The sequence below is a fragment of the Colias eurytheme genome, chromosome 3, assembly GCF_061535395.1.
Source record: "Colias eurytheme isolate Ceu_HAF_F1 chromosome 3, ilColEury1 Martin Lab GWU primary, whole genome shotgun sequence".
NCBI classification, from domain to species: Eukaryota; Metazoa; Arthropoda; class Insecta; order Lepidoptera; family Pieridae; genus Colias; species Colias eurytheme.
Window position 1 is genome coordinate 10,740,464 of NC_142982.1, and position 27,938 is coordinate 10,768,401.

The window sequence follows — 27,938 nt, forward strand, 5'->3', positions numbered from 1 at the left end:
TTAATAATGTCATATAACACTTAATGGTTCTTTATAACTTTCTCAGAATGAAAAATTAGACCACGTAATAATTGCCTATGGTATTTTATAACACTTTTGGCCGTGTGCTAAAATAACAGTCAGTGCCAGAGACGACTCATAAAATTTCTGGACATGTAATCACGTGGTCACGTGCGTCAACACACTTCAACACATGTAAATACATGTAAACACACGCTAAAACGCATCAACACACATCAAAACGTGTGAATACGCGTTAACACGCATCAACACGTACCAAAACGTGTGAATACGCGTGAACACGCATCAACACGTGTCAAAACGCGTCAATACACATCAACACGCATCCACACGCTATATAAGTGTTGGTTCGTGACCAACACTTAACACGCCAACACTTATCAACAACGCATCAACACATATCACGACTCACACAACACTCGTACTACCGAAAATTAGAAACAATATCCACACCTCAACACGTTTCACACATCAAGACATGTCAAAACCTGTCCCTCACACGTGTGTGGATCTCCCGGTCTCAGTGTTCGGTGGAATGACATGTTTGGCCAAGTCCCGAATGTCCTGATGTTCGCCGTGCGCTGCCAAGTCAAAGTCCGAACCGGATAGCGTGGCTATGTGATTCCAGTGTGTATCTTCTGTGTCACCTGCAATATCATAATAATAAATTAAAGTAAAACAAGTCATATGTAGATACTAGCTGTGCCCCGCGGTTTTACCCACGTTGCTCCGCTCCTGTTAGTCTTAGCGTGATGATGTATAGCCTTCCTCGATAAATGGGCTATCTAACACCGAAAGAATTTTTCAAATAAGACTAGTATTTCCTGAGATTAGCGCGTTAAAACAAACAAACTCTTCAGCTTTATAATATTAAGTATAGATTAGGACTTAGGATAGTTTTTTGAAATGATAAAAACCTATTTTGGTCATCTTTACTGAGTGTATTTAGAGTTTAGATTAAGTTGTGAATTTGACGTATTCGTACTTTGTAGAAATTCTATTCGATTACTGAGTATAAGATATGTATCACATTGAAAAATAATTCAGTGATGCAATGGTATATTATCATTTGACTTATCCCTGCCTCGAGACAGACAGAATAAGAAGCATTAAATTACATAATGTGTTTCTAATGTATAAATATTTTATCAATACATTAAATTCAGAAACACGTGAATATACAGACTTAATAAATGACAAGAAAAATTAAATCATCAAAATATTTGCAAGATTTGCAAATTTTATCTTATCTACTTTGCAAACCAGTAAAAAATCAACTGATGAAACACTTTGTGCGCTTTACTACCAAACTCCAGTCAAATATCAACTTAAGAAAGCACCTTCTGCGCTCTTCTACCAAAATATGCCTTCACTCAAACAGCGTAAAGCCGCCAAAACTACTTAAAAGCTAGTACTTTAGCTGCAAACCACCACATTGTCGCAAAATATATCATTCGAAGCATTAAACTATGTTTAGTGTGACAATGGTGTTAAGTGTAGTGTTAAATGCACTTTCTTAGTGTAAGTGTTAAGATGCACTTTTTTAGTGTAATATGATATTTTTTGGTGTTAATTTCATTCCAATCATGCTATTATGTGATGGTAAAACAAATCACTCACATTCTGACGAACTCTGGTGAAACCTTACGCCTTGAAGTGTTTAAGCTTAGAAGTAATTAGCAAGGACATCTTATTTTTGTAAATATGTATGGGACATTTGGAAATTTATTTTTATTTTTTGATTGCAATTAATTGACGCGAATCTTTTAGTCTATGGTAGGCATAAATGACGTAATTCAATATTTTTTTCACACTACCCTCACTTTTAGACTTTTTATGTAAATATCAGGAATGTTGATGAAATAATAGATTTACATTCCAAAATGTGCTATAATCGCGTTTATATTATGCATCAATTTTAATTTTAATTTGTAAAATTATTATCGTAATAAAAAAATATACTTAAATTAACATTTACAAAAAGGTTACTATCTCAACAAAATTAAGATTTATCAAATTATTTGATTGATGTCCTTGCTATAAGCACCATATTGTGTATAATTTCACACTGACCGGCTTATCTGTCCAATTTTACAGCAAATATTTTAAAGCCCTGAAATTTATTGATACTTACGTTTATCCCAATATATGTATATCCCAATATATCCGAGGTATGAATTATTAAATTAAGCTGAAATTCCCTTAAGCAAAACTGTTCTTCTATTTTTTATTAGCGTATAATCGCAGTTATAGCTAAGCGAGGTTATTTACAAAAATATATTGAGAAATCTTTAATTAGACTTCTACGAAATATAAACCCTGTATCATAAAGCTCTTTTTCCCTTAGATTGTATTCCACTTTTATAGAATTGATTATATCTATCTACTTTATGTATGATAATGAAAAAAATGTTCTCTTTTCAAGTAATGATATAGGCACAAAAAATCACTAAATTAGTTGATGGACAAACCATTCTCAATCTAACAAACTTTTATAAATAATGTTACTGAATCTACCAATAATAAAATCGAAACCTTGTCAGTGTATCACGACACACAACACAGTCTTTTGTACGGTGTTTGCTCGCTGCTTTTAGATTTATTTATTTGAATGATATGAATGTATATTTGTTATTAAAATATTACTGTAATAACAAAATAATAAGAAAATTGAAATCTGAACTTATAATGGAAATCGGAACATCCTGGATAAGTCAATCAAAATATGGAATTTGTATAAAAATAACTTTCTTTAGATTTAAATTACAATTCCTTTAATAGCACAAACCAAGAATTAAATGGAAATTATTAATTTATTTTTTGTCGAATATATTATTTTTGCTATATTATTTATCATTTCTGAATATAGATCATATATTTACCACAATTTCAAAAAGCAAAAAACATATCTTTTTCCAATTATTATCTTATTTTCCCACAACGCTTCTTAAGCCAGGACGCACCACAACCAAAAAAAGACCCTATATATACTCAAACAGCGAGCAAACACCGCTGTTAGTACAGCACACAGCCAACGCCTACCGGAGAGACCGTGTAACTAAACGCTGGTGTGACCTTGCGCGGGCCCTGGGGTCCCTAGAGGCCCCATCGTCCTCAACGTGGGTCCCTCGGGGCCCCGCTCATCCCGTGGGGTCCGGGATGCGATGGACCTCGCTCGTGTCTCTTCCATAATGAAGCTGTTGATGACGTAAGCCTCGCGCCGGATCCGGTCACGTAACTCGCCGGACATGTCCGGTATCGCCCACCGGACTACTATCATCACTAGCGCTACTACGTTCTGGAATAAAGGAACGTATTTTTTTGATAGCACGGATCATAATATGCGCGCACACACGTACGCAATATGCACGCATACATGTACGCAATATGCGCGCACACACGTACGCAATATGCACGCATACATGTACGCAATATGCACGCATACATGTACGCAATATGCGCGCACACACGTACGCAATATGCACGCATACATGTACGCAATATACGCGCACACACGTACGCAATATGCGCGCACACACGTACGCAATATGCACGCATACATGTACGCAATACGCACTCAATATGCATTCATACTCACGATTTCACATTTACTGTTTCTTCCCCACTACAAAATTTATTTGATTCAGTCAAATGATTCCAACTTTAATTAAAGAATTGCCAACAAAGAAAATTAATTCAAGATGAACCCAAATTAGTATAAACATTCAAAGTTGTATTCTTCTGTAATATCTAGAATATATTCATTTTATCTTCGCAACTTATAAAGATCGAAACAGAAGAGCTTTTTTTAAATCACATATTTTTTCTATCAATAATGTGAGATTCTTGTTTACTTATACCCCAATTCTATAAAATTTTTAAAAATCAAATAATTCTCACCTCAAAAACAACGACGAACGCAAGTCTAGCTCCCATTACATGCCAGTACCAGTTGGAGTGTTCGTAATCGTCGCCCTCCTTGTAGTGCCAATGGCCGGGGTAACTGATAGTAAAGAGAAATTTTCAATTATATCTATACTTCTATACTAATATAATAAAGAGGAAAGGTTTGTAATTATGTATGTATGTATGGTTTTCATGCATAAACTACTGGACCGATTTCAATTAAATTTAGCACACATATAGAGGGTAACTTGGATTAACACATAGGCTAGGTTTTATCCCGGAAATCCCACGGGAACGGGAGATACGCAGGTTTTTCTTTGAAAACGCGGGCGAAGCCGTGGGCGGAAAGCTAGTATTGTATATTTTTATTTATAGGCGCTAATTTAAATACTATATGAAATATCTAGAACGAAAATTAATGAACCTAAAACACACAACAACTATGCAGCATAAATAATAATAGGTCCTTATAACATCAAATCAACATTTCAATGAATAAAAATCCCTCGATTAGGACATAAAGAAGTGTCTATATTCGGCAGTTATTAATTTGCTTCTATAATAATCTCACCTAAAAAAATTACGAAGAACTTATTTTTGTCGGATTTGAGAACACGTCCCTAATCAAAGCTTTTCACACACAAATCATAATATAACCCTACTAGGTTTCCGCCCGTGGTTTCGCCCGCGCAGTCAAAGAAAAACCCGCATAGTTCCCGTTCCCGTGGGATTTCCGGGATTGCGTCATTTTCCCGGGATAAAAAGTAGCCTATGTCCTTTCTCGGGTATCAAAATATCTCCATACCAAATTTCATGAAAATTGGTTCAGTAGTTTAGGCGTGATTGAGTAACAGACAGACAGAGTTACTTTCGCATTTATAATATTAGTATGGATTTAAACACCTCTCACCTGCACATAGACTCATTATACGTAGACCCTATAGGCGGGTGCTCCAACACGGTCACGTTGAAGTCCGTCAGCGTGTGGTTCACGTATTGTCGGAGCGAACCCGTAGTATAGTGGTATACTAGACGCGGGATGAAGTCCGATGTGAACGCTATTATGAAGCCCTGGGGGGATGGAATTCATGTTTATATTATGTACCCCGCGGTTTCACTCGCATTGCTACGCTCCTGTTGGTCTTAGGGTGATGATGTAATATAACCTTCTTCGATAAATGGGCTATCTAACACCGAAAGAATTTTTCAAATCGGACCAGAAGGCTGAGACTAATGGCAGAGAGTAGAATAAACGCTAAGGAATAGAAACTGCTATCGCTAATTATTGACATATGCTCATGACATTTTAGTAATGGTTCGGTCACACTACCAACGACGACGACGACAACGACCAAAATTCCCATCCAGACAAAATTCGTTCAAAATAAAATATTAAAATTTCCCGACATACTGGTACTCGAAAAGAAAAAAATTTCGAGGTCAATTAATAAAAAGATAGGTTTTTTGTGATTTTCGCCGAGATGGTAAGTTAATCGTATAATTACCTGGGACCAAAATTGTAGATCATAAAATTATCTATAAAAAACTTCCAATACTTTTGTTTCTAGGAAAAATCTATGTTTTCATTCATTATTCTCAAAAAAAAAATTCCAATCACCAGAACGACAGGAAATTTTAATATTTTATTTTTAAGTGTGTTTTTCACAATTTTGTTAAATTGCGACTGGATGAAAATTTTGTTTGTGGTCGTCCTCGTCATTGGTAGGGTGAACAAATCCTTAGCGAAATATCGTACGCTTATGACAATTAGTATCGCTAGCGGATTCTATTCCATTGCGTTTTGACGTTTGGCTAAAGGGGCAGTAGTTCCTGAGATTAGCGCGTTCAAACAATCAAACAGCTTTATAATAGTAGTATAGATAAAGATGTTTACTATATGGAAATAAGAGAAATACTAATTGTCTATGTATACTCTCTATTATACATGGTGTAGCGTCATAACCTAAGTGGAGATAGAGGACGTTTAGGAGGTCCAGAAAACTGCATTTTGTGTGTAACGTCTTCGAGGTTTTCGAGATAATCGATATTTTCGAAAATGTAATAAATTACACACTTTGCCACTTTTTCTGGCGGTAAAAAAATGGAGGACTTATTTCAATATTTGTTTGGCATAGCCATGGACGTATAAAAAAGACGGACACCGTATTACGAACAAACAACGTGAAGCCACCATAGTAAGCTAGCGATCGTGTAAAGACAATAAACACGCACACACTCTCACCATAGTAAGCTAGTCGGCCGCCATTACGTCGTGAACTACCGACTGATTAACTGCGTCACTGTTTCACAAAAAATATTTAAAATGCCGTCTTGTGTGGTTAAATGGTGCCGCAACAGTACAATTTTAAATAACAAAACACAAGGGATTACATTCCACAGGGAAGCAAGTTATTTCTTTTATGTTTTAATGACAAAATTATTACGGCAAAATTTATAGAAAAAAAATACAGCCGCCATTGTCATCAGGACAGCTGTTGCCATGGCAACCTGGCACACACACATGGATGTTTCGCCGCCATTACTAGGCTTCACTCAATGTTTAGGCGATATACCGTCCGTCTTTTTTTATACGTCCATGGGCATAGCATTCCTGGATAGATGGGCCATCGTGTATTAAACCATCGATTCTAAGGGAGTTGGAGAGGGAAAGGGAACGAGGAAGGGATAGCTTTGTTAAGCTGTGTGTGTGTACTGTGTACGAGTGTTGCAGCAACTCACGTTAGTGATGATGCTGAGCTTCCCAATCGAGTCCAGAATGCGGAACCAAACACCGATATCGTTGACCCTCTGCGGCACGGGCCGGCGGTAGCACGACAGGAACTTGGTTGCGTCCAGTCGCATCTCTAGCACGTTGTTGATGAGCGCGAATAGAGGCGCCAGGGGAAACGCAGCCACGAATATTGTTACGAAACCGTACTGTAACACTGTAAACACGCAAAATATCAAGCTGCGCTTCGCGGTTTCACTCCGCTCATGATGGTCTTAGCGTAATGATATATATAGCCTTTCTGAATAAATGGGCTATCTAATACCGAAGAGTTTGTTTGTTTGTTTGTTTGAACGCGCAAATCTCGAGAACTACTGGTCGGATTTGAAAAATTTTTTCGGTGTTAGATAACCCATTTATCGTGGAAGGCTATAGGTATCATCACGCTACGACCAACAGGAGTGGAGCACTGCGGGTAAAACCGCAGGGCACAGCTTATAAAATTAGTATAGATATAAGTGAAAGCATACATACCCATTTCTAAATACTCCGGAAAGAGACCCATATTGCCGAAATCTACCAATTTGAAATCTTTCACCCACTGCAACCGGCTTTTAATCCTGAAAAGATAACACAATTTAATATTTCAAATACTTATCATTTTACCATAATATTGTTTTTTTTTTAGTGAAATTTCTGTAGGCGTGTTGAGAATAAGATTTCAAGGTCATGGCAATACCGTCATGTCATGGAGTAAGGCGAAGATTTTGGTAACTTTGAATCTTGTCAAAGAAGTTTCACTTCTGCCACGTGTGCTTTCACACGTTTTTTTTAAACCACTTTTTTCACACGTACTTGTTTTTCCTGCCAATAGTTCGTAACACGTTCCACCACTTCAGCAGGTAGGGCATCATCATCTCTACTATGGTGTTGATGAACTGCTTGCCGACCATTATGATCGCTAGCTGGATGGAAAGTTCTAGGAAACAGCCTCCAGGCGAGCACTGAGAAAAATAGATAAATTTAGTTTAAACGTTTATTTTTCATATTATTTATTTACGTTTTTATTACTTTACGTTTATATTATTTACGTAATATAATCGAAGTTTATACGTTCATATGACTATTTATTCCTCAACTCTTTTGTAAGTCATCATCATTCATCGCCAAGTAAAAAACGATGAAAGGAAAAATATTTGCCACACATTTTTCCGAAAAATTTGAACATATACATTATACAGAATCAAATGGTTGTTATATGTTACATATCTAAAAATTCTACTTTTTTATTAAGATCATAAGTTGCAATTTACTACAAAAACCACACTACGAATTGAGATCCCCACCGTTTTCAACTATAATATTGTAAAAGCTACCTCTTATATATAAGTGACTCACCTCCTCCTGCCTGTGCCCAAAGAACCGTATATAATCCCCTGGACGTCCCACAAACTTGCCTTTAAAGAACGCTATGTAGAATATCGACGCGTAATAGTTGACGAATTGCAGTAAATATATCTTTAGTGTTAACGAATCGTCGAATTCTGTTTGCGTTCGTAACAGCTCTTTTTCCGTTAGCCATTCAGCTAGGAATTGATATATCTGGAAGTTGTTTTAAACAATTAATAATTTGATATTTTACTGTCTAAATAATGCCATTAAAAATTGTATGATTTTTCCCTATAAATAAACATGTAGATATACATAAAGATAAACATGTAGCAGCCAAAATTTATTTAATAACGTTACAAAACAACATAAAAAAAAGACGGGTTGCACTCCGGAAGTGCCGGCAGAAGTTAAAACTTGATTATTAACGTTCAGCATGTTTGATATTTTGGAATGGTATCCGTCTTACGCATGGAATATAAGGGCTAAAAAAAAAAAACATCCGTCTTACGCTTTTTCGATCAGGCCACGTGTCCTGACGCGAGTTTAAGATTTAACCCAACGCCGCTAAAGAAGTTTTCACTTCAAAAATCTTTTAGAAACAAATTATTTTTTATGCCTTTAAATGTCGTTTAAATTGTTCAAGTAACATACGGAGAAGCTAACATACTTGTGTATAATCAATATTTAACTATTTTAGAACTACACTTTAAAAACAACAACAAAAGTGAAAACACAAAATACTCACATAATTAAAAATACATATAAACACAAGATTGATACACGCCGCCGTAGCCGTAGTAAACATGATCGGGCTATACGTAATCAATGCATTATCGTTCTGTCGCAAGATGGCCGCACCCAGTAACGACATGCGGTATAAAACCACGCCCAGTACTGTGGCCAGAGCCAAGAGCACCAGGAGACAGACCACACTGAACGACATCAGTGCTGCCGGTAAGCGCATTCGCCAGAACGGTACCATTGGTTCACGTTCGCCGGTTACCACGTTCAACTGTGGGGAGATAAATAGAAAATCTTAATATATATAAATCTCGTGTGACAATGTTTGTCCTCAATGGACTCCTAAACCACTTAACCGATTATAATAAAATTCGCACACCATGTGCAGTTCGATCCAACTTGAGAGATAGGATAGTTTAAACATGTAGGTACCACGGGCGAAGCCGGGGCGGACCGCTAGTGTTATATATATTTGACCTAGTTCTGTGGCCAGAGCCAACAGTAACAGAAGACAGACCACACTGAACGACATTAGTGCTGCCGGTAAGCGCATTCGCCAGAACGGTACCATTGGTTCTCTTTCGCCGGTTACTACGTTCAACGGTGAGGAGATAAAAATCCATACTAATATTATAAATGCGAAAGTAACTCTGTCTGTCTGTCTGTTACTCAATCACGCCTAAACTACTGAACCAATTTTCATGAAATTTGGTATGGAGATATTTTGATACCCGAGAAAGGACATAGGCATCCCGGAACTCCCACGGGAACGGTAACTATGCGGGTTTTTCTTTGACTGCGCGGGCGAAGCCGCGGGCGGAAACCTAGTGTTATATATATTTGACCTAGTTCTGTGGCCAGAGCTAACACCAGGAGACAGACCACACTTAGCCAGAGCCAAGAGGACTATCAAAACCACACTATTATTTACAAGGCTCTATTTGATCCAGTGCTGTGACCAGAGCCAAGAGAATCAGAAGACAGACCACACTGAACGACATAAGTGTGGCCTGTAAGCATCTTGCCAGAACGGTACCATTAGGGAACCGGTAGGGAATAATTTACAAGATTATTTAATTATGTATTTGACCCAGTACTGTAGCCAGAGCCAAGCTGGTAGCTGTACTAGTGGACAGACCACACTGAACGACATTAGTGAGCTCGGTAGAGGCGTTGCCAAAACAGCGCCATTTGGAGGACTTTAGAAATACAAAGTAACAGATAAAATGCACCTACTAAATATATTCTTACATTTAATTTTATAATAAGTCATGTAATGCCTCTCTGAAAATGCGCCCTGTGAAAACGCGGCACCAAATGTCCGAATGTCATCGTTATTTTAACATGTACTTGTCTCGCCAAGTACTGCGGTCACTGAATACCGCAACCAATAGAGCTTATACTTTTACTCTCTCTCTCTCTCCTCTCACTATTATCTCACTCTCTCTCTTTCACATTCTCTTCCTCTATCTCTCCCTCACTCTCGCTCCCTCCCACTCTATCTCTCCCTCCCAATTTCTCTCTCTCACTCTCACTCTCTCTACCTCTCTCTCTCCCTCTCACACACTCTCCCTCTCCCTCACTCTCTCTCTCTATCACACTCTCTTTCATTATCTCGCACTTTCTCTCGCCCTCTCACTCTCTCTCCCTCACTCTCTCTCCCTCTCCCTCTCTATCTCCCTCTCACAAACTCTCCCTCTCTCTCTCTCTCACTCTCTCTGTCTCCATCTCACTCTCTCTCACACTCTCTTTCATTATCTCTCACTCTCTCTCCCTCTCTCTTTCCCTCGCACTCTCTCTCCCTCTCTCTTTCCCTCTCACTCTCTCTCCCTCTCTTTCCCTCTCACTCACTCTCTCTCCCTCACTCTCTCTCTCACTTTTTCTCACTCTCTCTCTCTCCATCTCACTCTCTCACACTCTCTTTCATTATCTCTCACTCTCTCTCGCCCTCTACTTCTCTCTCGCCCTCTCACTCTCTCTCCCTCTCACTCTCTCCCTCTCACTCTCTCTCACTCTCACTCCCTCTCACCTGGGTCCGTTTAACATGCGCCAATCTCGCCAAGTACTGCGGGCGCGGGTGCTCCTCGTACACGTCGAAGCCGGTGAGGTCCCAGCGGTGCGTCATCTCTGCTGAATAACGCTTCCATAGCTCGAGAAAACATGCCGCTAGAAGGTAATAATATTATTTTAGAATCTCTTTCCCTTTCTCAATCTCGTATTGTCTCCTCCTCTTTCTCTTTTTGGCGTTAAGTTTTATTTAGGAATTCAACAAGCAATGAATCATCGGTATACTATTGCAACTAAATCTGGGAATGATAACAATTGTATCTGATAATATCCTACCAACAAGTCATATGTCCTAAATAAGATTTTAACACATTCGTATCATGGAAAAATTTACGATAATAATCGTTAGGAGAAAATCATGAACAGTTTCTTCTCAAGACATTATCGAACCTATCTTTTAACAAACAAATTGTAAATAAATATAAGAAAAGAAAAATTCACTCACCCCAAAAGCTCATAAATATAGCGAAGAACACAGTAGTGGAGTTATCAAATAAATATGTAATTCTTGACTGTAAACACGTCGTATTTAGGTCCCAGTACTCGCATAAATAATCACATTGAGGACACATCTTGATCGTAGAGTTGTAGTTGCATACGTCTTCACTGTGGATGAAGAAGTTAACTTTAAATAAAAAAAAGACGTGTGGCACTCGGGGACTGCCGCGGTAAAGCTATTGCATGCTATGCCTTCAAGCCACACCTCCGCGCCCGTCCCCGTGGGGAGCGTGAGGTTTTTCGTTACGGAATTTCTGGATTCGGTCCCCGCGCTCAAGGCCCGCGATAGAAGCTATGCAATAGCTTAAAATTTACTTTTAGGTAGTTTTTATAAATTTTGGAAAGATTTCAACAGTAGTGTCACAGAACATTAGAAATATGATTTTTTTATTGAATGAAGGGGGCCATTTCAATCTAGCTGAATTAAATGTAAAAAAATTCACACAGTTACATAAAAATAAGTTTTTTTGTAACATCTGTTGGGAGCCAGTGAACCGAAAAAAGTACGATTATAAAATTATCATCTCTAGCTCATATGCTAAATATATTATACTATATTTACTAATTACAAAATAAAACAAACCTCGGAGTATTAGAGTAAACAGTAGCAGCTGAATAAATCACACAGCAGAGACCAACAATGGACGCAGGGATCAGCATGTGCGTATAAAAACCCAACCACGCGAAATATAGACCTATTGTAAAAGTTTAACTATAAGATTAGTTTTTTTGAAGCGAAACTTCTTAAGGCGCGATGAGAGTAAAATTTCGGTACAATTTTGGTATCTTTGAATCAAAGAAGTTTCACTTCTGAGACGTGTGCTTATCACACACGCTCTCTTTTTACACTGTTGGCATTTTATCGATCAAATATTATTGAGATCTAAAAATTTATACACAAAAAGTGTTTTAAATCAGCAGATGATAAATGTATTTAAGTCAGTAAATATTCAAACATAAATAAATGTAGGCAAAATCATGGCTCATTTTTAGCTCTTGAGTCAAGGTAACTTTGGACTAAAACATATAAATAAATAAATATTAAATACTAGCGGTCCGCCCCGGCTTCGCCCGTGGTACATATTTACGTTTTCTCTACATAAAAACCATCCTCGTACTTCAAGGAATATAATAGAAAAGAATTATCGAAATCGGTTCAGCCGTTCACACGTGATGCCATGACAACGCGAAACGGGTGCAGACCCGCCGCCTTTTTATAGCTCCCGCCGCGAAGCGCGTCGAACGCGGCAACTGATACACAAAAATAATCCTTATGGCTGCATGATTCTGTATTCACGCGCGATGACTATATAGCGTATTTCATGTATAACTTTGGTGTTTCTACACCGATTTACATGATTCTTTCACTATAACCTGCCCAGGAGTATGAAGAATAATTGTGCCAAATTTGGTTAAAATCCGTCGTGTAGTTTTTGTTTCTATAACGAATATACAGACAGACAGACAGACAGACAGACAGACAGACAAAAATTTTACTGATTGCATTTTTGGCATCAGTAGCGATCCCTTATCACCCCTTCATAGTTTTTTTTTAAATATATTTCATGTACAGAATTGGCCTCTCTACAGATTTATTATAAGTATAGATTATAGGACATTATTACACAAATCGACCTAGTCCCACAGTAAGCTCAATTAAGGCTTGTGTTGTGGGTACTAGGCGACGATAAATATAATATTTAATAAATACATATATATAGATAATAACACCCAGACCCAAGAACAAATAATTGAGTTCATCACATAAATATTTGCCCTGACCGGGGATCGAACCCGGGACCGTCGGCTCAGTAGGCAGTTACTTTACCACTGCTCCAACCTCGTCGTCATATCTTTTTACATCGATCAAAACATAATCATTACTTACCTATCTTAACACCAAAGTAATCCTTAACATAATCCAATGGTTGATATTTGATGCATTTGGACACACTAGCCCATTCCGTGTATAACAAATGTCTCATAGAGCCGGGCGTTTTTAGGTCACCCTGCAAACATAATGAGGGTATTTTGTACGTCATTCTTTATATAAATAAATAAAATATTATTTCAGGACAATTTTCACACACGGCACGATCTGATCCCATACTAAGCTTTCGCTTGTGTTATGGATACCAGATGGCTGATAAACATACATATATAATTTTAAATAAATACTTATATAGATAATTAACACCCAGACACAGAGCAAACATCTATGTTCATCACACAAATATTTGCCCCGGGTGGGGATCGAACCCACGACCTCTGGCTTGGAAGGCAGGGCCACTACCAACCAAGCCAACCGGACAGTCAGATATGATAAAGATATAATGAAGTATTATATCTTTCTAAACATAGGAAAACTGACGCAAATATTGACGGATGTATCAATGCACAGACCAACCTACAAGGATTAGATACTTGAAATGTTGGCCCATGCATTACTAAACATAAGTACAGATATGATTTTTTAATGACACAGTTAGCAAAGGAGCAAACCACCTGATGTTAGTATCCATTCATGATCTAGCAACACTGACTATACAGCAGTTACTTTGCCGGCTTTTCAGAACATATACCCTCTTTTCTTGAAGGCCCCAATCCTGTCACTTGTGAAGCTAAACAGACAAAGTATTATAAGCCACCATTTATTATTTTATTTATACTCACATCATGCAACGGATAAGCAGCGCTATACACATTTTTCGAGATGAGTCTCGTGATACCGAACGCAAAGTCATCTGTAGTGGCCTCTGAGTACTTCTTGCGGTCCAAAAAGAATTGGACTATGCGGGACCGGATAGATGGCGTCCAGAAACAATCGGAGGTTGTGTCGAATCTGAAAGTATTGGTAGTTATTTACTTCTTGTATTTTAGTTGTATATGGAGAACTAAAATTGCACTAGGAATGGGAAAAGAAGTAAAGGACGTCAAATGAAACGTTGGGAAGACGATCTGAAAAAAGTGGCCGGCTCAGAGTGGATGCGAACAGCGAGAGATAGAGAGAGATGGAAGTCTTTAGAGGAGGCTTTTGTCGAAAGACAAACTGTTAATTATTGAAACCCATTGATAGGAAAAAAGTAATAGTTTAAGAAAATTGTGAATATTTATTGTAAAAGATACAGTTGTAACTATTGTAAAATATTTAACAGTGATAAAGGCTTATTTTATTTTTTATTTTTATGGAGAACTAAAATTGCACTACAAATATCTACTCTATTCTAAATCACTTTTTTATTCAAACAGTTTTATCTACTTATTCAGGTACACAACCTCGGTAATAAAAATTACTGAAAACGGTTTAATCAGTGTGTGTTGAGAGATAAATAGAACAGATAGTATGTAGATATATATACATACATATCTGTACATATGTGTTGTATTTTTAAGCCATTATTATTAACTTCAAGAGTAGGTATTAATATTACTTATTTGTATTTGAAAAAAAAATATTTAATGGAATTATGTCTCAAGTAGACACATCTTCTTCTCTTATATATAAAAATGAATCGCAAAATGTGTTGGTAAGCGCATAACTCGAGAACGGGTGGACCGATTTCGATAATTATTTTTTTATTATATTCCTTGAAGTACCAGGATGGTTTTTATGTAGAGAAAACATAAATATGTACCACGGGCGAAGCCGGGGCGGACCGCTAGTTCAATATGATTAGTGAGTGAAAGAGTTGGTAATATATGACATAATTAGTCTATTATTACAATATTTTTATATATTTTTTTTTCACAAAATCATTTCTTCCAGAAGTAATATTAGCACAATGAAAAATAAATAAATCTTACAAGTACTCCTTATCCTTGGAATAAATGGCTGTGAGTCGGTGTTTCCTTTCCGGGAATAATTTAGGATCGACCCTGATCTTCGACATGACGTTGTCCCAACATGCATCTATGCTGTCCAAGAACGAATTTGTCTTTTCTGGAGCGTCTTTTAACACTGAAAACTGGAGAAAAAGTAATATTTTATTGAGGTAATTATGAGATTTAGAACAGATTTTCAAATCTACATGTAACATTGATATGAATCTTCGTTCCTGTGTTTATTTATCTGAATTACTTTTTTTGGGCAACGACTAAACCTGACTAAATTCAAGCAGTTTTTTAATCGTATGTAGTCTGCTCGCAGTTTGAGCGTACAAATTTAAATAAATTACTAAGTTTTAAAGTTCACACAATTAATTTACTCTCAATAGATATTAAATATGTCTCCCCTACATCTTAAAAGGTAAATCTTAATTTCTAAACCGGACAAGTAATGATCTGTCGACATGAAAACAACACGATGCAGTTTTAATCTGATCTTAGTCATATGATATGACAGCGTCGTTACACGGATTAATTGTTAGTATTGTTATAATATGTAGTATTAATATGGGGATATCAGGAATATGGCAAAAATGTTAATAAAAGATATTAGGGAAATTTTTGATTAATAGAAAAACCATCTAAAGCTTTGCCTTATAGTTCTGGAAAAAAAATAAATACCCTTTATTAAAATGTCCACAAATAGTAAAGGAAGAAACAGTAAATTTCATTTACATTTTTTTATATTAATTCTACATTGGGACTATTTTCATGCATACGATGCTAATGAAATCGATTCCATCAATAAGCTAATGACTGCTGCATTACCCCTGTTTATAACGCATGCATGAATAAAAACACCAATTTTACTACACAATGACGCAGGCAAATTGACCCCAAAAATCATAATCGTTTTCACTAAAAACTTTGACCATCATTCTGAAGAAAGGTTAATTCTAATCTTCCCAATACACAATAATACACAATAAGAAATATTAACAGACTATTAATTCCGCTTCCCACCAATTTCATTCTAACAAAAGTCGCTACAGAGAAATTCTACAAACATGATATGGTTATAAATTGATAATTATATTACTTGCTAGTTGCTACAGATGTGAGATATGAAAAAATATCTACTGCTACAATAAGGTTTCTCGACTTGTGGACAACTAAATACCACTACCATGTTCACTGGAGAACTTAAAAAAATATATGAATCCTACTGTGCTAAAACTATCCCAAATGTATGAAATAAGTGTGAAACTTTATAAACAAACAATATGGTACAAAATGTCGAACAACTTTGATATTTATTCATCCTGCACCCTAATTAAAACTTATCATTAAGGACTAATGCATAACCAGAGATAAGCCAATCGACTGAACCCACAACACTAATAATCAATATATTAGTTACATATATACTTTAGTAATAGTTTTAGTACATTTTACAAGCTCGCATGATTTATGGTTCATCCACACAGAGCCAAACTTCCCAATATGCCATTGACTCAACACAAAATACTTCTACATTCACGCGCTACTATTCTTCATCTAGTTGGCTTAAATGCCCAAATCTTCCACATCTAGATTATCTACTCAAATCTAGAGCTCTGTGTGGACACACCATAAAGCGATAGACAGTTAATCCAGCACTCCAAGCGCGGTTAGCGAAGCCTCGTGATCACGACAGCTGCATACCTTAGACATATACATGGCAGCGCTCAGTATTGCATTCGTCCGCCCACTTTTCCGTATCTTACTGCAGTCCTAATGAACGTACTGACCATTAACACACACGTCTACACATTTATCTATAACCTTTGGGTACTTGACTATAGGCATTTAGGAAAGTGTGGTCAATAAAAATAATATAATGAACTATAATTTACACTATAATAAATTAGTTTCTACTACTGGACAAGATTAAGCGTATCCTTCAATAAAAGTACTTATTTCAAAATGTTTAAAGTTGTTCTACATAACAGGCTCTTATTAGCAGGATCAATTAAGACTCAAATAAGATACTAATAAATGCACAATGGGCAACCTTAAGGTGCCGATTAGCATATTTCATTTACAGAAACAGGATAGGCATTGAGAAACAATTTCGATCAACGCCTTAATACGCCTCTTCCATACCAACCATATTATAAACACACGAGCAGATAAAATTGCAAAATGAGTTTTGGTTTCGTTTAAGTGAGTGAGTATAGGATCTAAGTCAAGTACCCATTAAGGGGAGGCTCCCTAACCTAATTTCTGGCACTGAGAGACCGGTTAGACCGCTACGCTGCTAGACGCTATCACAGCCGTAATAAAGTTGAATATCGCGTGCGCTCTTTGATCGCGTTCGAGCTCGAAACTGAATCTCGTAAGTCTCAATTCTCTTATTTCGTTTATAACTAAAGTATTAATTGATCTAGAGAAAAAATATCTTGCGATTGGATAGTAAACTACATCTGTTAACATTTATTTTAGACATAAAGTCCAAGTAAATCTTAAAAAAATGTAACAATCCTTAAAAAAGGCATAATTTTTGAATAAAAAATGAATCGAGCGAAAATGTTACATTAACGTAACTGTCTTGGAAGAAAAAGACCCAAGTTCCATTTGGATTGTATGTGTGACTGTTTCAGAATATAGGCATGACGAAAGATTTTCAAAACCTCTTCCATAATGTGTGTATACGTTTATTAAACAAGAAAAACTCTAAATTTCGCTAATATACTTAAATTTAACGAAGATAAAAGCTATTTTTCAAAAAATATTTATTAACTGTGCTAAAACAGCTCACAGGTGTCATGGCGTAGGCGTGACGTCACTCTTACGTAAATACGTAATTATCTGTATGCATAGCGAAGTAAAATTAAACAAATATTTAATTATAAAGTGTTATAGAATCTAATTTCAGTTTATAAGTGGTGTGCAGTATTGCAATGTGAATCTACATAAAAATAATACCCAAAAAAAGTGTTAGTAATTGTTTAAAGTGAGAAAATAATATGAAATGATTGTATAAATTTCACGCAGAGAAACCCGAACCACATATTCGTGAATTCGCAATTATATTTCTGTTCTGAGTCGATAAAGCATATGTGAAAAAATTGAAAATAAATAAAAATGCGTATTCTCAGCATATTCATAACAACAAAATACACCTGCCGCGAAGTTGTTGTGAGTTGTTTACGTAGACGTGACGTCACGCGTGTTTCAGTCAAAATGGCCGACTGCAGAATTTCAACGTTTTATTTTATTGATAATCTCATTAATCTTAATGTTTTTAATATTTCTAAGTCACTATTTTTAATTTATATATTATACATTTTCCCTTAAAAACACTAATTCGAACATTTATGGATACTGTCGTCATGCCTATTGCAAATTCACATAAAATTTAGGGAGCCTCCCCTTAAGAAAGAAGGTGCTATGTCAAGCCATGTAGTTTAATATAACCTCATACGCACATATTATTAAACACATTAATTTGAAAACGTGCAAATATGATCCATCCAAAAGTTCTGTGCGTTACTCACAGAGAAAGATTATAGTCCAAACACGTGTAAGCTAAAAGCAGTCTATTTGAACCATATTGCAACACGTCACATTCAACCTACAAGAACTATTTTAAATTTTTAACAATCCAGCTATTACATAGAAAATTGCATAATCGATTACTACTGAAAAATAACTCCTATTTCTTGAAATATATACTGAGAACATCGCAGCATTGTTTACATTTCTTAATAATATTGATTTTAATAATATTAGGTCTTACCTTCATTGGCATCCTAAGTTTCAATATTTCACTATAGTCTCTAAGTACAGCTAATGGTGCATGGATCTGAAAAAAAACATACATTGATTATAAAATAGGATAAGGGTGAGAAAAAGAAGAAATTAATAAATCCGTCATGAAAGTAAAATAGATGAAGAATCATTTACGTAAGTATATGACAGTACTATTATTTACAGACAGCTGAAACCTGATAGAATTAGACCTTAATAACCTAAATTGGCAGCGTAATGTCGCTCCTCCTTTAAATTACAGCACATTAAATATACTTATTTAAATTTTGCTGCCACTTTCAATTTTTCGCGGTTATCATTATTCATTCAGCGTTATTACTATTCCCCAAATCTACTAAATAGTAAATTTAGTAAACGAATACTATACGAATAAAGTACTCCTTCTCCCAGTCAGCCCGTGCAGATTTGTTGTGGCAAAAATAAATGGCTAACGAATGTCTTTACCGAAATGTACCTTAATAAAGCTCAACCCATGCAGATGCTCCGGGGCCTCTCTTTCCAGTTGCAGACCTTCATTCTCCAGGTTCTGCTCGAAGATCCTCCTCTGTTCAAACGCCTCTCGAGTGGTAGCATCTTCCTTATGCGCCTCCCAGACCAACACGAAGTCCACTGAACGCACCCCATCGTTGAACGTAAGAGAGGGGTTGTTGAGGATACCCCCCATTACTATTCTAGAAGATTAATAGAGAGCTTTCATTATTGTAGCCAGTTTAAAGTATAGTTGACCAGGAAAAAAACCCTTAAATTAAAAAAAAACTCGAAGCCTTTTATGGTCTTTTTAATTTTTTTTTATATGTGAGTTATTTCTTGTTTTATAATTAAAGTGGAGATTTTTAAAACAAACACATAAATTTTAAAATTAAACACCTACCATCGCCAGGCATGCATGTGCACAAGCGTTTTAATTGAAAAGCAGACATTCACAAGGCACAACAATGCATAGGTTAGTAATCATGCAATAAGCTGTATGAAGGTTAGCTTCATCCGGACAATAGCGACTTCACATTTCTCCCATGCAATACATATAAGGAAACAAAAGACTATGATTTTTTTTTTCACAAACATCCAAAAGTAAACTATCATATGACCTTTCTTTCTTAAACTAGGTATATAGCAATTTTCGTATAACTTTTCAGTAGTGTATCGACATATATTATTTTAGGATTTTGATAGTACCTCAAAACGTAAATAAGTCTTAACGATTATTTAGTGATTTACCAAAAAATATGTCGCTTTGCCCAATATAGTCAAAGAAACGTGCAACGACTTAACAACAAAAATTATTTATATGAATTATGTATAACAAGTTAGAAGTTAGTTAGTCAAATGACTGTCGTTAAAATTCATAGGCACTACTTGGACATATCATAATAGTTAATACCTATTAAATTTGTAGAAAAAGAACTGAGAATATTTAAAGAATATCATTGTTATATTTTTTGTCAAATATCTCAAATGTGAACAATAGTTTAGCAAATAGAATCATTATCACAACTCGTTTGATACGATTTTAACGGACATAAAGTGGACATTATGATAAACATAAATCTACACCCACACCTTTTACTCACATGCGTCCATATTCTACAAACACTATAAACATTGATATTATCAGCTCATTTAAGCTCATGTCACCAAGTAATGAGCGAGAGCGACCAATTACTCCAATCTACATTCATCAAAACGCCAGCTAGTGGCCAAAGCTGGGCAATACATTTGTCCAACTACCTAGAGTAGCGGTTATCTACAAGCAAAGTGCCAACTATTTGTAAAATGTCTGGTGGTGTTGGGCCAACGTTACTCACGAGCAGTGGTTGGCAGGTTTGCCATTATTGTTGGCCGAATCGAATGATGTAGGCTGGACGCCACATCCGCAGTCCTCCGCTGTTTTAGTCGATGCTTCGCTTCCATCCCTGTAATTTTTTATGGAACTATTGCCTATAGGAGACCTTATGTATATCTTAACACGTTCGCGGACAGTACTGGTTTACAGGTTGCAGCTACTGAGACACTACTTTTTTTCATACATTGCCCAGGGGCGTAGTGTTACAACACATGGTTAAAAAACCATATGATATGACAGAACGGATATAGGCGTAAACGTCGTAAGTACTCAGCGTCAGATTCATAGTCACCATCATCAGCAAATGGGTATGGACTCGATTCAGGGGTAGACGCTGCATCAAACAGGTCTTGAAGACGTTTTTGTTCTTTTTCGAACGAGTCTCGAGACGCCATTTGCAAAAATATTCGTTACAAATTTAGTTCAACAAAATCGTGTTCACAACAAACAATAGCAACATAAATATGTTGTTTACATAAGCAACTAGACTTGAATTAGTACATCCAGTATGAGTAAAACAATTAAATTACGTTGGAAACAAAATACTCATTTTCTAAACAACAATTCACACGCGGCACGCGGGATCACCGCAGCGGCGCAGTACTCGACTAACCGTATGCAAAATAGACGCCCACGGGCGTAGTGTGCGCGGGGAGAGGGTTAAAAAAATATGAATGTATGCGTGGAAGTACCTTCCTTTGACGAATTTTTGTAAATAATGCAGTGACAGTACAAAAGTCGTAATTATACCTGTGATGACAGTACAACATGCCGTTCTTTATGATAGTATGAAAAATCGCTCGTCGTTTGGCGTACTGATTTTATGCAAGTAAAAACTGATACGTCGACAGACGTACTGTCGTATCACTTTTAGCTGTCTAGACGCCAGTGGTCGTTACTGTCCGCGAACGTGTTAATAAGCAATCTTTTCTAATCCTGTATCTCGTTGGCTAGATTATTACGATCGATGGTATAAAAAGAATGACTTTCAGACTACTACATTGTGAACAACAAAACTACCTAATATATAGTAATAAGTAAACCAACAATATATATAATACCTCGTAATTAACTTAATAATGACGAAGCTCCAAAAAAAGAGTAGATTTATTTTCCGGAACAGTTGGACAGGTTGGACTTTAACATTTATTCATGTAGACGTACTGTAATTGCATTGAGTCATTTCTCGTCTCAAAAATCACAATCAGAATTCAAATATCGATGAATCGCAGTGTGTAAATTAAGTGATGTCATCAAAACACAATAAGATTAAAGAAGGTGAATGCACTGACCATTTAGACAAATTGGGGTAGGTATTTAAAATTTAAATATTCCATTTCATTAAATTTATTTTCAATATAATTAATAGAAATACCTTTTGGCTTTTTTTAACAAAAGTGCTCCTTTATTCCTTTTTTATGCTAAATAATGTTAATTGTCCAATTGTCACATTCAATTATTTTTAATTCAGCCTGACTAAAACATATCCAGGCAATTTTTTATCGATAAGATAAAAGTAACTAACTTAGTATTATAATAACAGATTTTTACAATTTGTTACTTAAATATCAGAATATGTACAATTAATTAAAATAAGTAAATTTTTATTTTTATTTGTTAGGTAGGACATAAAAAAAATTATCATGCATGTTAAAGAATACAAACAAAACCAAAATCAGTACAAAAGATTAGAATTACTTAAAATAAATCCCACGCCATGAATAAATTAACTGAATAAACAATATTTATTATTATTTTGTACATTATTTCACTTAATTAATTACTTAGTTATTACTTATTACCGACAACAACGAATTAATAAACTTGTTACCAAAGTTGCTTATCATTTTGCAATATTTTTCCTGGTTCATACGTTTGACGTAAACGTAAAAAAATGTGGATACCTGTGGTGGATACGTTGATCGTTCGATACTCATATTATAAACACTAACTTTTATTCCAATAAAAAATAATAACAATTTAAAGCGGTAAATCATTTCCATATTCAAAATTTTGACATAAGACCCACAGATAACAACAACAAAATTGGCGGGAAGCGATTCGAAAATTTAGAACAGGAACTCACCGATCCGTGTTCATATCCTGCGAGAGGTTGTCCTGATAGGTGCTCAACACCGACATGGCGTGCAAGTCGGCATTCCTCTCTTCCGCCTGCTTCTCCTTCTGCCCCAAATAATACATTCCTGTCAGTCATGCTCAATACTCATACGCCAATTTTACAAAATCACCTTGCGCGTGATAAGGCGGCAATGAATTTTAATCTTTAACCTTGAGAAAAAGTAACAGATTTGTCTTAATAGACGCAATTACCTGTTGCGATAAAAACAACTCTATAAAATAGATTAATGTAGTAATTTTTACAAATTCAATCGACTTAGGTTGATAGTAACAACTGCAACATACGAATACATACTTAGCAACAGCTGATCTTGGTTGTTATATTTACGACTTACATTACGATGGATTTTTTATAGTAAATAATATTTTTAAATATAAAACATTACACATTGACATAAAATACAATAAATTAAGCAGTAACAAGCACCAATTTATTTCCCCAGTAAAAAATTACGCAAATGAACACTCATACTTTCTAAGTTCAACCTTACATAATCAAACACACAAACGATAACAGAAACATATCTAACAATAAAACGGACGAACGAAAGCCTAAAATACCGTACATTATAAAAAGACCTGCGTCGATTTCGCATCCTAAATATCTGTCTCCCGCCAACATCGTAAAGCACATAACACAGCACGTCTATAACACTCCTTGCGATCATTTAACTTGAACACTGAACGTTGCAAAAACACAGAGACAAGACCAAAGAACACTGACCTTGGCACCGCCACCTCAACTGTGAAGCTGAATCATCTGTATTTGATTAACACTCGAAGTCTACTGACGATCGTTCAAAACTTGATAAATTTTATCATTTATATCAATTTTATAAAATCCTTAAAGATAAGGGATTCATCTCACTTCTACTTTTCTGATTTGATAGTTTTCATACTAATTTATATGTGTACAGTTGAAATTTTACTTCGTAAATTTATGGATTATGATAATATTATACTATAGGAAGATTTAACACTTTCAGTTTTCACTCTATCACGATAGAATATGTTAAAAGTTACTATCACACTGTAAGTAATTTTTTATTTTATTCTAATACCTAATTAACGATAAAAACGTTCACTATTTGCCTTCAACAAAAATTTTGTTACAAAATTCCACGCACGTTTAAATTACTACTGGTTGAACTGGTAGACAACGAAAACCTTCGACACCACAAAATTATAAAAAAACTATAGGTATTGATTTCAATACTTTTAATATATTATCATATTCCAAATTACAGTAACGAGAACCAATTCTCAAAATAATTATCCCGTATTTTCTAAGCTTAATATCGCTTATAATTATCTCTATTTTACTTCTTTCTCAAAAACAAGAGAGTGTCAAATTTTTATTATTTTCAAAAACACGGGTAAACGAACCGCGTCACGCGCACCACTGTCGCGTTATACACCACTTATCTTCATTAGCCAAATGCCTTGGGATTACCATTTCCAGTAATGACTCAATATATTGACTTTTCATACAAAACACACCTGTTATTCCCGTGTTTTAAATTCATAAATTTAAAAAGCAGGACATTTAAGTTAGTCCCGAAAGATTATATTAAATACTAGCTGCGCACTGCAGTTTTACCCGCATTGCTCTGCTCCTATTGGTCTAGCCTGGACACTAGCATTCCTCAATAAACTAAAAATATATATAACACTAGAGGTCCGCCCCGGCTTCGCCCGTGGTAGGTACATATTTCGCAATAAAAGGTAGCCTATGTCCTTTCTTGGGTATCAAAATATCTCCATACCAAATTTCATGTAAATTGGTTCAGTAGTATAGGCGTGATTGAGTAACAGACAAACAGACAGAGTTACTTTCGCATTTATAAATGAAGAAAAATATTAGTATGGATTATAAAATTTAAAATTGATTTTTCTTAAATTAGACAGTTAATGAGATAAATGCAGTCAAGCAAACAAACAATCTCTTCACCTTTATATTATTATGTAAAGAAGTATAAATTTCCAGCCATAATACTGCTTAATCCTCAAGTATATAATTAAAATCAATATAGACTTCAGCAAAGGCTTGTTACTTGATATAAGCATTAGATGTTAGCACTTACAATTTACATTGAGTCATACCTATTTTACAAGGTAGCTTAGGTATGTTATTCTGTGCCTAATTTACCACATTAATATATTTATATAGAAAGAAGAGGAAATAAGGGATAAAACTAGTATTAAGATTTATTATCCCAGGTTTACCAACTAACGTGTAAAAAAAAAGTTTATGTACATGTTACAATCTGAATATTCTTTCATAAAGATATTCTTTCATAAAGATAGTTTAAAAAACTTGACACAGATATTACACTCAAATTTATTTTTGGTAACCTAGGGCTGACAATTTTTCAGGTACACTTGAGTATTGTGTCTATTAACATAATATAATGCTTTTATTATTTAAATTGAACCTCTGGCGTAACAAAATAAATTTTTGGCTTCTGATTACTTAATTGGGACTTTATGCTAATCCCTAAATTCATTTTATAAATAAATTATTTTCTATTATTTTGCATTCAAATGCATTTTAAATGAGAAATTTTTAGAGTATAAAAAAGTTTGAACACAAGGATGGATTGTACCAAACGGCAAATGACCCGGGTATGAATCTGGCCTTGTGATTACATTTTTAAGCTATTGCATAGCTTTTATCTCAGACTTTGAGCGCAGCAACCGCGACCGAATGTAATAATTCCGTAACGAAAAAACCTTACATCCCCCACTCCAACCGGCACAACGATGCGATGCTATGCAATAGCTTTACCGCAGCAGTCCTCGAGTGCCACACATATTATTATCTATTTTTTTTAAATTTCAATTTTTTAATAAAATATTTTAAAGGAGTGCTTCAACCATAATTTATTGTGATCCACATCATATCATAAAATATCACACTCTACAGCAAATAGTCTTTTTTCCAAGCAACATTTATACTACCCTACAAACACTGATAACAGAACAAATAAAATTAATTTGATTGCTGTGCTAAGCTCCACAATCAAATAACTTATATTCTATTATTTTTGTTATATTAATTATTGATATAAAAATATTGAAGGATGATCCTAAATCATTAACAGATTTCAAATGAAAATACCTACTCATAAGAGAGAGAGTAAGGGCGTATTCAGAAAGAAAGCTGGCAACTTATAAGCGCTTACCGGTGCTTGTCAGCGCTGGTTCGTTCTACACAAAGGAAGCAGGTTGAAGCAGACCAATACAAATTTTATATGCAGCACCCAGCGCTGATAAGCGCGTGTTGAAGCTTGTCGGAACTTATCGGCGCGGGTTCATATATTTTCCTGTGTGGGTTACCAGCAAGTACCGGTAAGCACTTATAAGTTTCCAGCTTTCTTTCTGAATACGCCCTAATGCTTGATAAACAAGTAAATCCCAGTAAATTGAGGATGATTCTAAATCATAAACAGATTTTAAATGAAAGTACTCATAAGAGAGATTAGGCCATAATTACACTAGCTGAGTAATGCTTGGCAAACAAGTAAATCCCTGTTAATTATTGAATGATGAGGTAATGAGTATGAGTATTCAATTGTTTTATTTGTTTATGCCTCAAACAATTTCCGTCAATAGATATTATTAATCAACAATATGAGGAAAACAACTCATTTGAATCACATTCATATAGTGCATATTCATATTTCAATAGAATGGGAATTTATTTTTATTGGTAAAAAACAATCTTAATTCTCTACATTCTACAATTTTATAACTTATAATCACACACACTTGATAATTAATGTAAATATTTCCCATAGATATTAATTTTACTTACTTCTAATTTAAATATTGCTGTTAGACAATATAAATGACCCCTATGGGTCTGGTCATATAGCTTGTTAAAGTGAAACTTTTATTACATCGTCTCAAACTTTTTGGTCTGTGTAGCGCATGTCGCGTGTATCGCGGCTGCCGAGTAGGTATACCAACTCGGCAGCCGACCGACACGCGACATGCGCTACACAAAGCAGTGTTCGGAACCGTTCGAACAGTTTCACTTTTACCGTGGTTTCATAAAACCACACAACATTTTTTTGTTATTTTATATTATTTGTCTATTCAAACTTTTATAAGACTAAATGATGAAAGCATGATATTGTCATGATCTACTTCCAAACCACTATCCGTAAGCATATGCAAGCCTGATAAAGCACATTACAATATCTTATTTATACTATAATTTGATAAAGCAATGCCTCAATACATATTCAAATATTTGAAATGCAATAAAATCACCCTCATTTTGCAACCTGCATATATTCATATACATATTTAAATTGTAAGAAGACTCCACTTACTTCGAGAAGGTTCTCATCTCCATCTTGGAACAGCTGTTGGAAGGCGAGGTCATTACGTTGAGCATCTGATAAGAACGACTCCGTTTCAGCGGAGTCCGAAAGCTTGTGATGAAGCTTAACGGTGCCAGCGAATATCGGCGTCGCTATCTTTGGTGTGAACACATTTTCTTCCGGCCGCTCCAATAAAGGTTTCGGGATGTCTTCTTCAAGGGACGGGTCGCCGTCTGACATCACAAATATAAAAATCGAGCACAGGTATCTATATCAAAAATAACCTTTGATATGTCATAATTCTACATTAGGCTTCTGAGGACACGATTAGTCACAAACGGAAGGAACATAAATCTTTGTCACGGCTTTAATTTACTCTAGTATCACAAAAATTATCACACAAAATAGTTTCAATCAAAACACGTATTTCAGCGAATATATATAAATATTTTGTAGGTATTATATTTTAATTCGTAAAATGATGAGAAGCAAGGGACTAGACAAGAATCAAGAATCGAGATAAATAATTGGTAGGTAATTGTAAAACAGTGGGGATTGGGAGGACCGTCCGACCGAGGAACGGAGGAAGATCAGACGTGACGTATGGTTTGACGTTTCTGCCTTGACGTTTAAT

General features: G+C 35.5%; 1 protein-coding gene across 2 annotated transcripts; it reads right to left on the reverse strand.

The window, feature by feature from the left end:
* LOC149909959 (anoctamin-1-like) lies at positions 1-27,863 on the reverse strand. 2 transcript variants are annotated; one of them, XM_090120070.1, is made up of 21 exons: positions 27,314-27,863; positions 22,921-23,018; positions 20,797-20,904; positions 19,446-19,662; positions 18,960-19,025; positions 16,883-16,951; positions 15,158-15,318; positions 14,027-14,195; positions 13,242-13,362; positions 11,937-12,048; positions 11,301-11,461; positions 10,818-10,954; positions 8,793-9,059; positions 8,054-8,257; positions 7,511-7,659; positions 7,190-7,275; positions 6,667-6,872; positions 4,838-4,998; positions 3,922-4,024; positions 3,097-3,319; positions 1-668 (listed from the first exon to the last, which is right to left on the reverse strand). In XM_090120070.1, exons 1-21 carry the CDS (start codon positions 27,542-27,544, stop codon positions 517-519), a joined length of 3,201 nt encoding a protein of 1,066 aa, XP_089976196.1. In that variant the 5' UTR covers positions 27,545-27,863; the 3' UTR covers positions 1-516. The 2 variants fall into 2 exon arrangements, with proteins under 2 accessions (XP_089976196.1, XP_089976198.1); XM_090120072.1 differs by having other exon boundaries at positions 533-668; positions 3,064-3,319.
* Between the last annotated feature and the right edge of the window lie 75 nt (positions 27,864-27,938).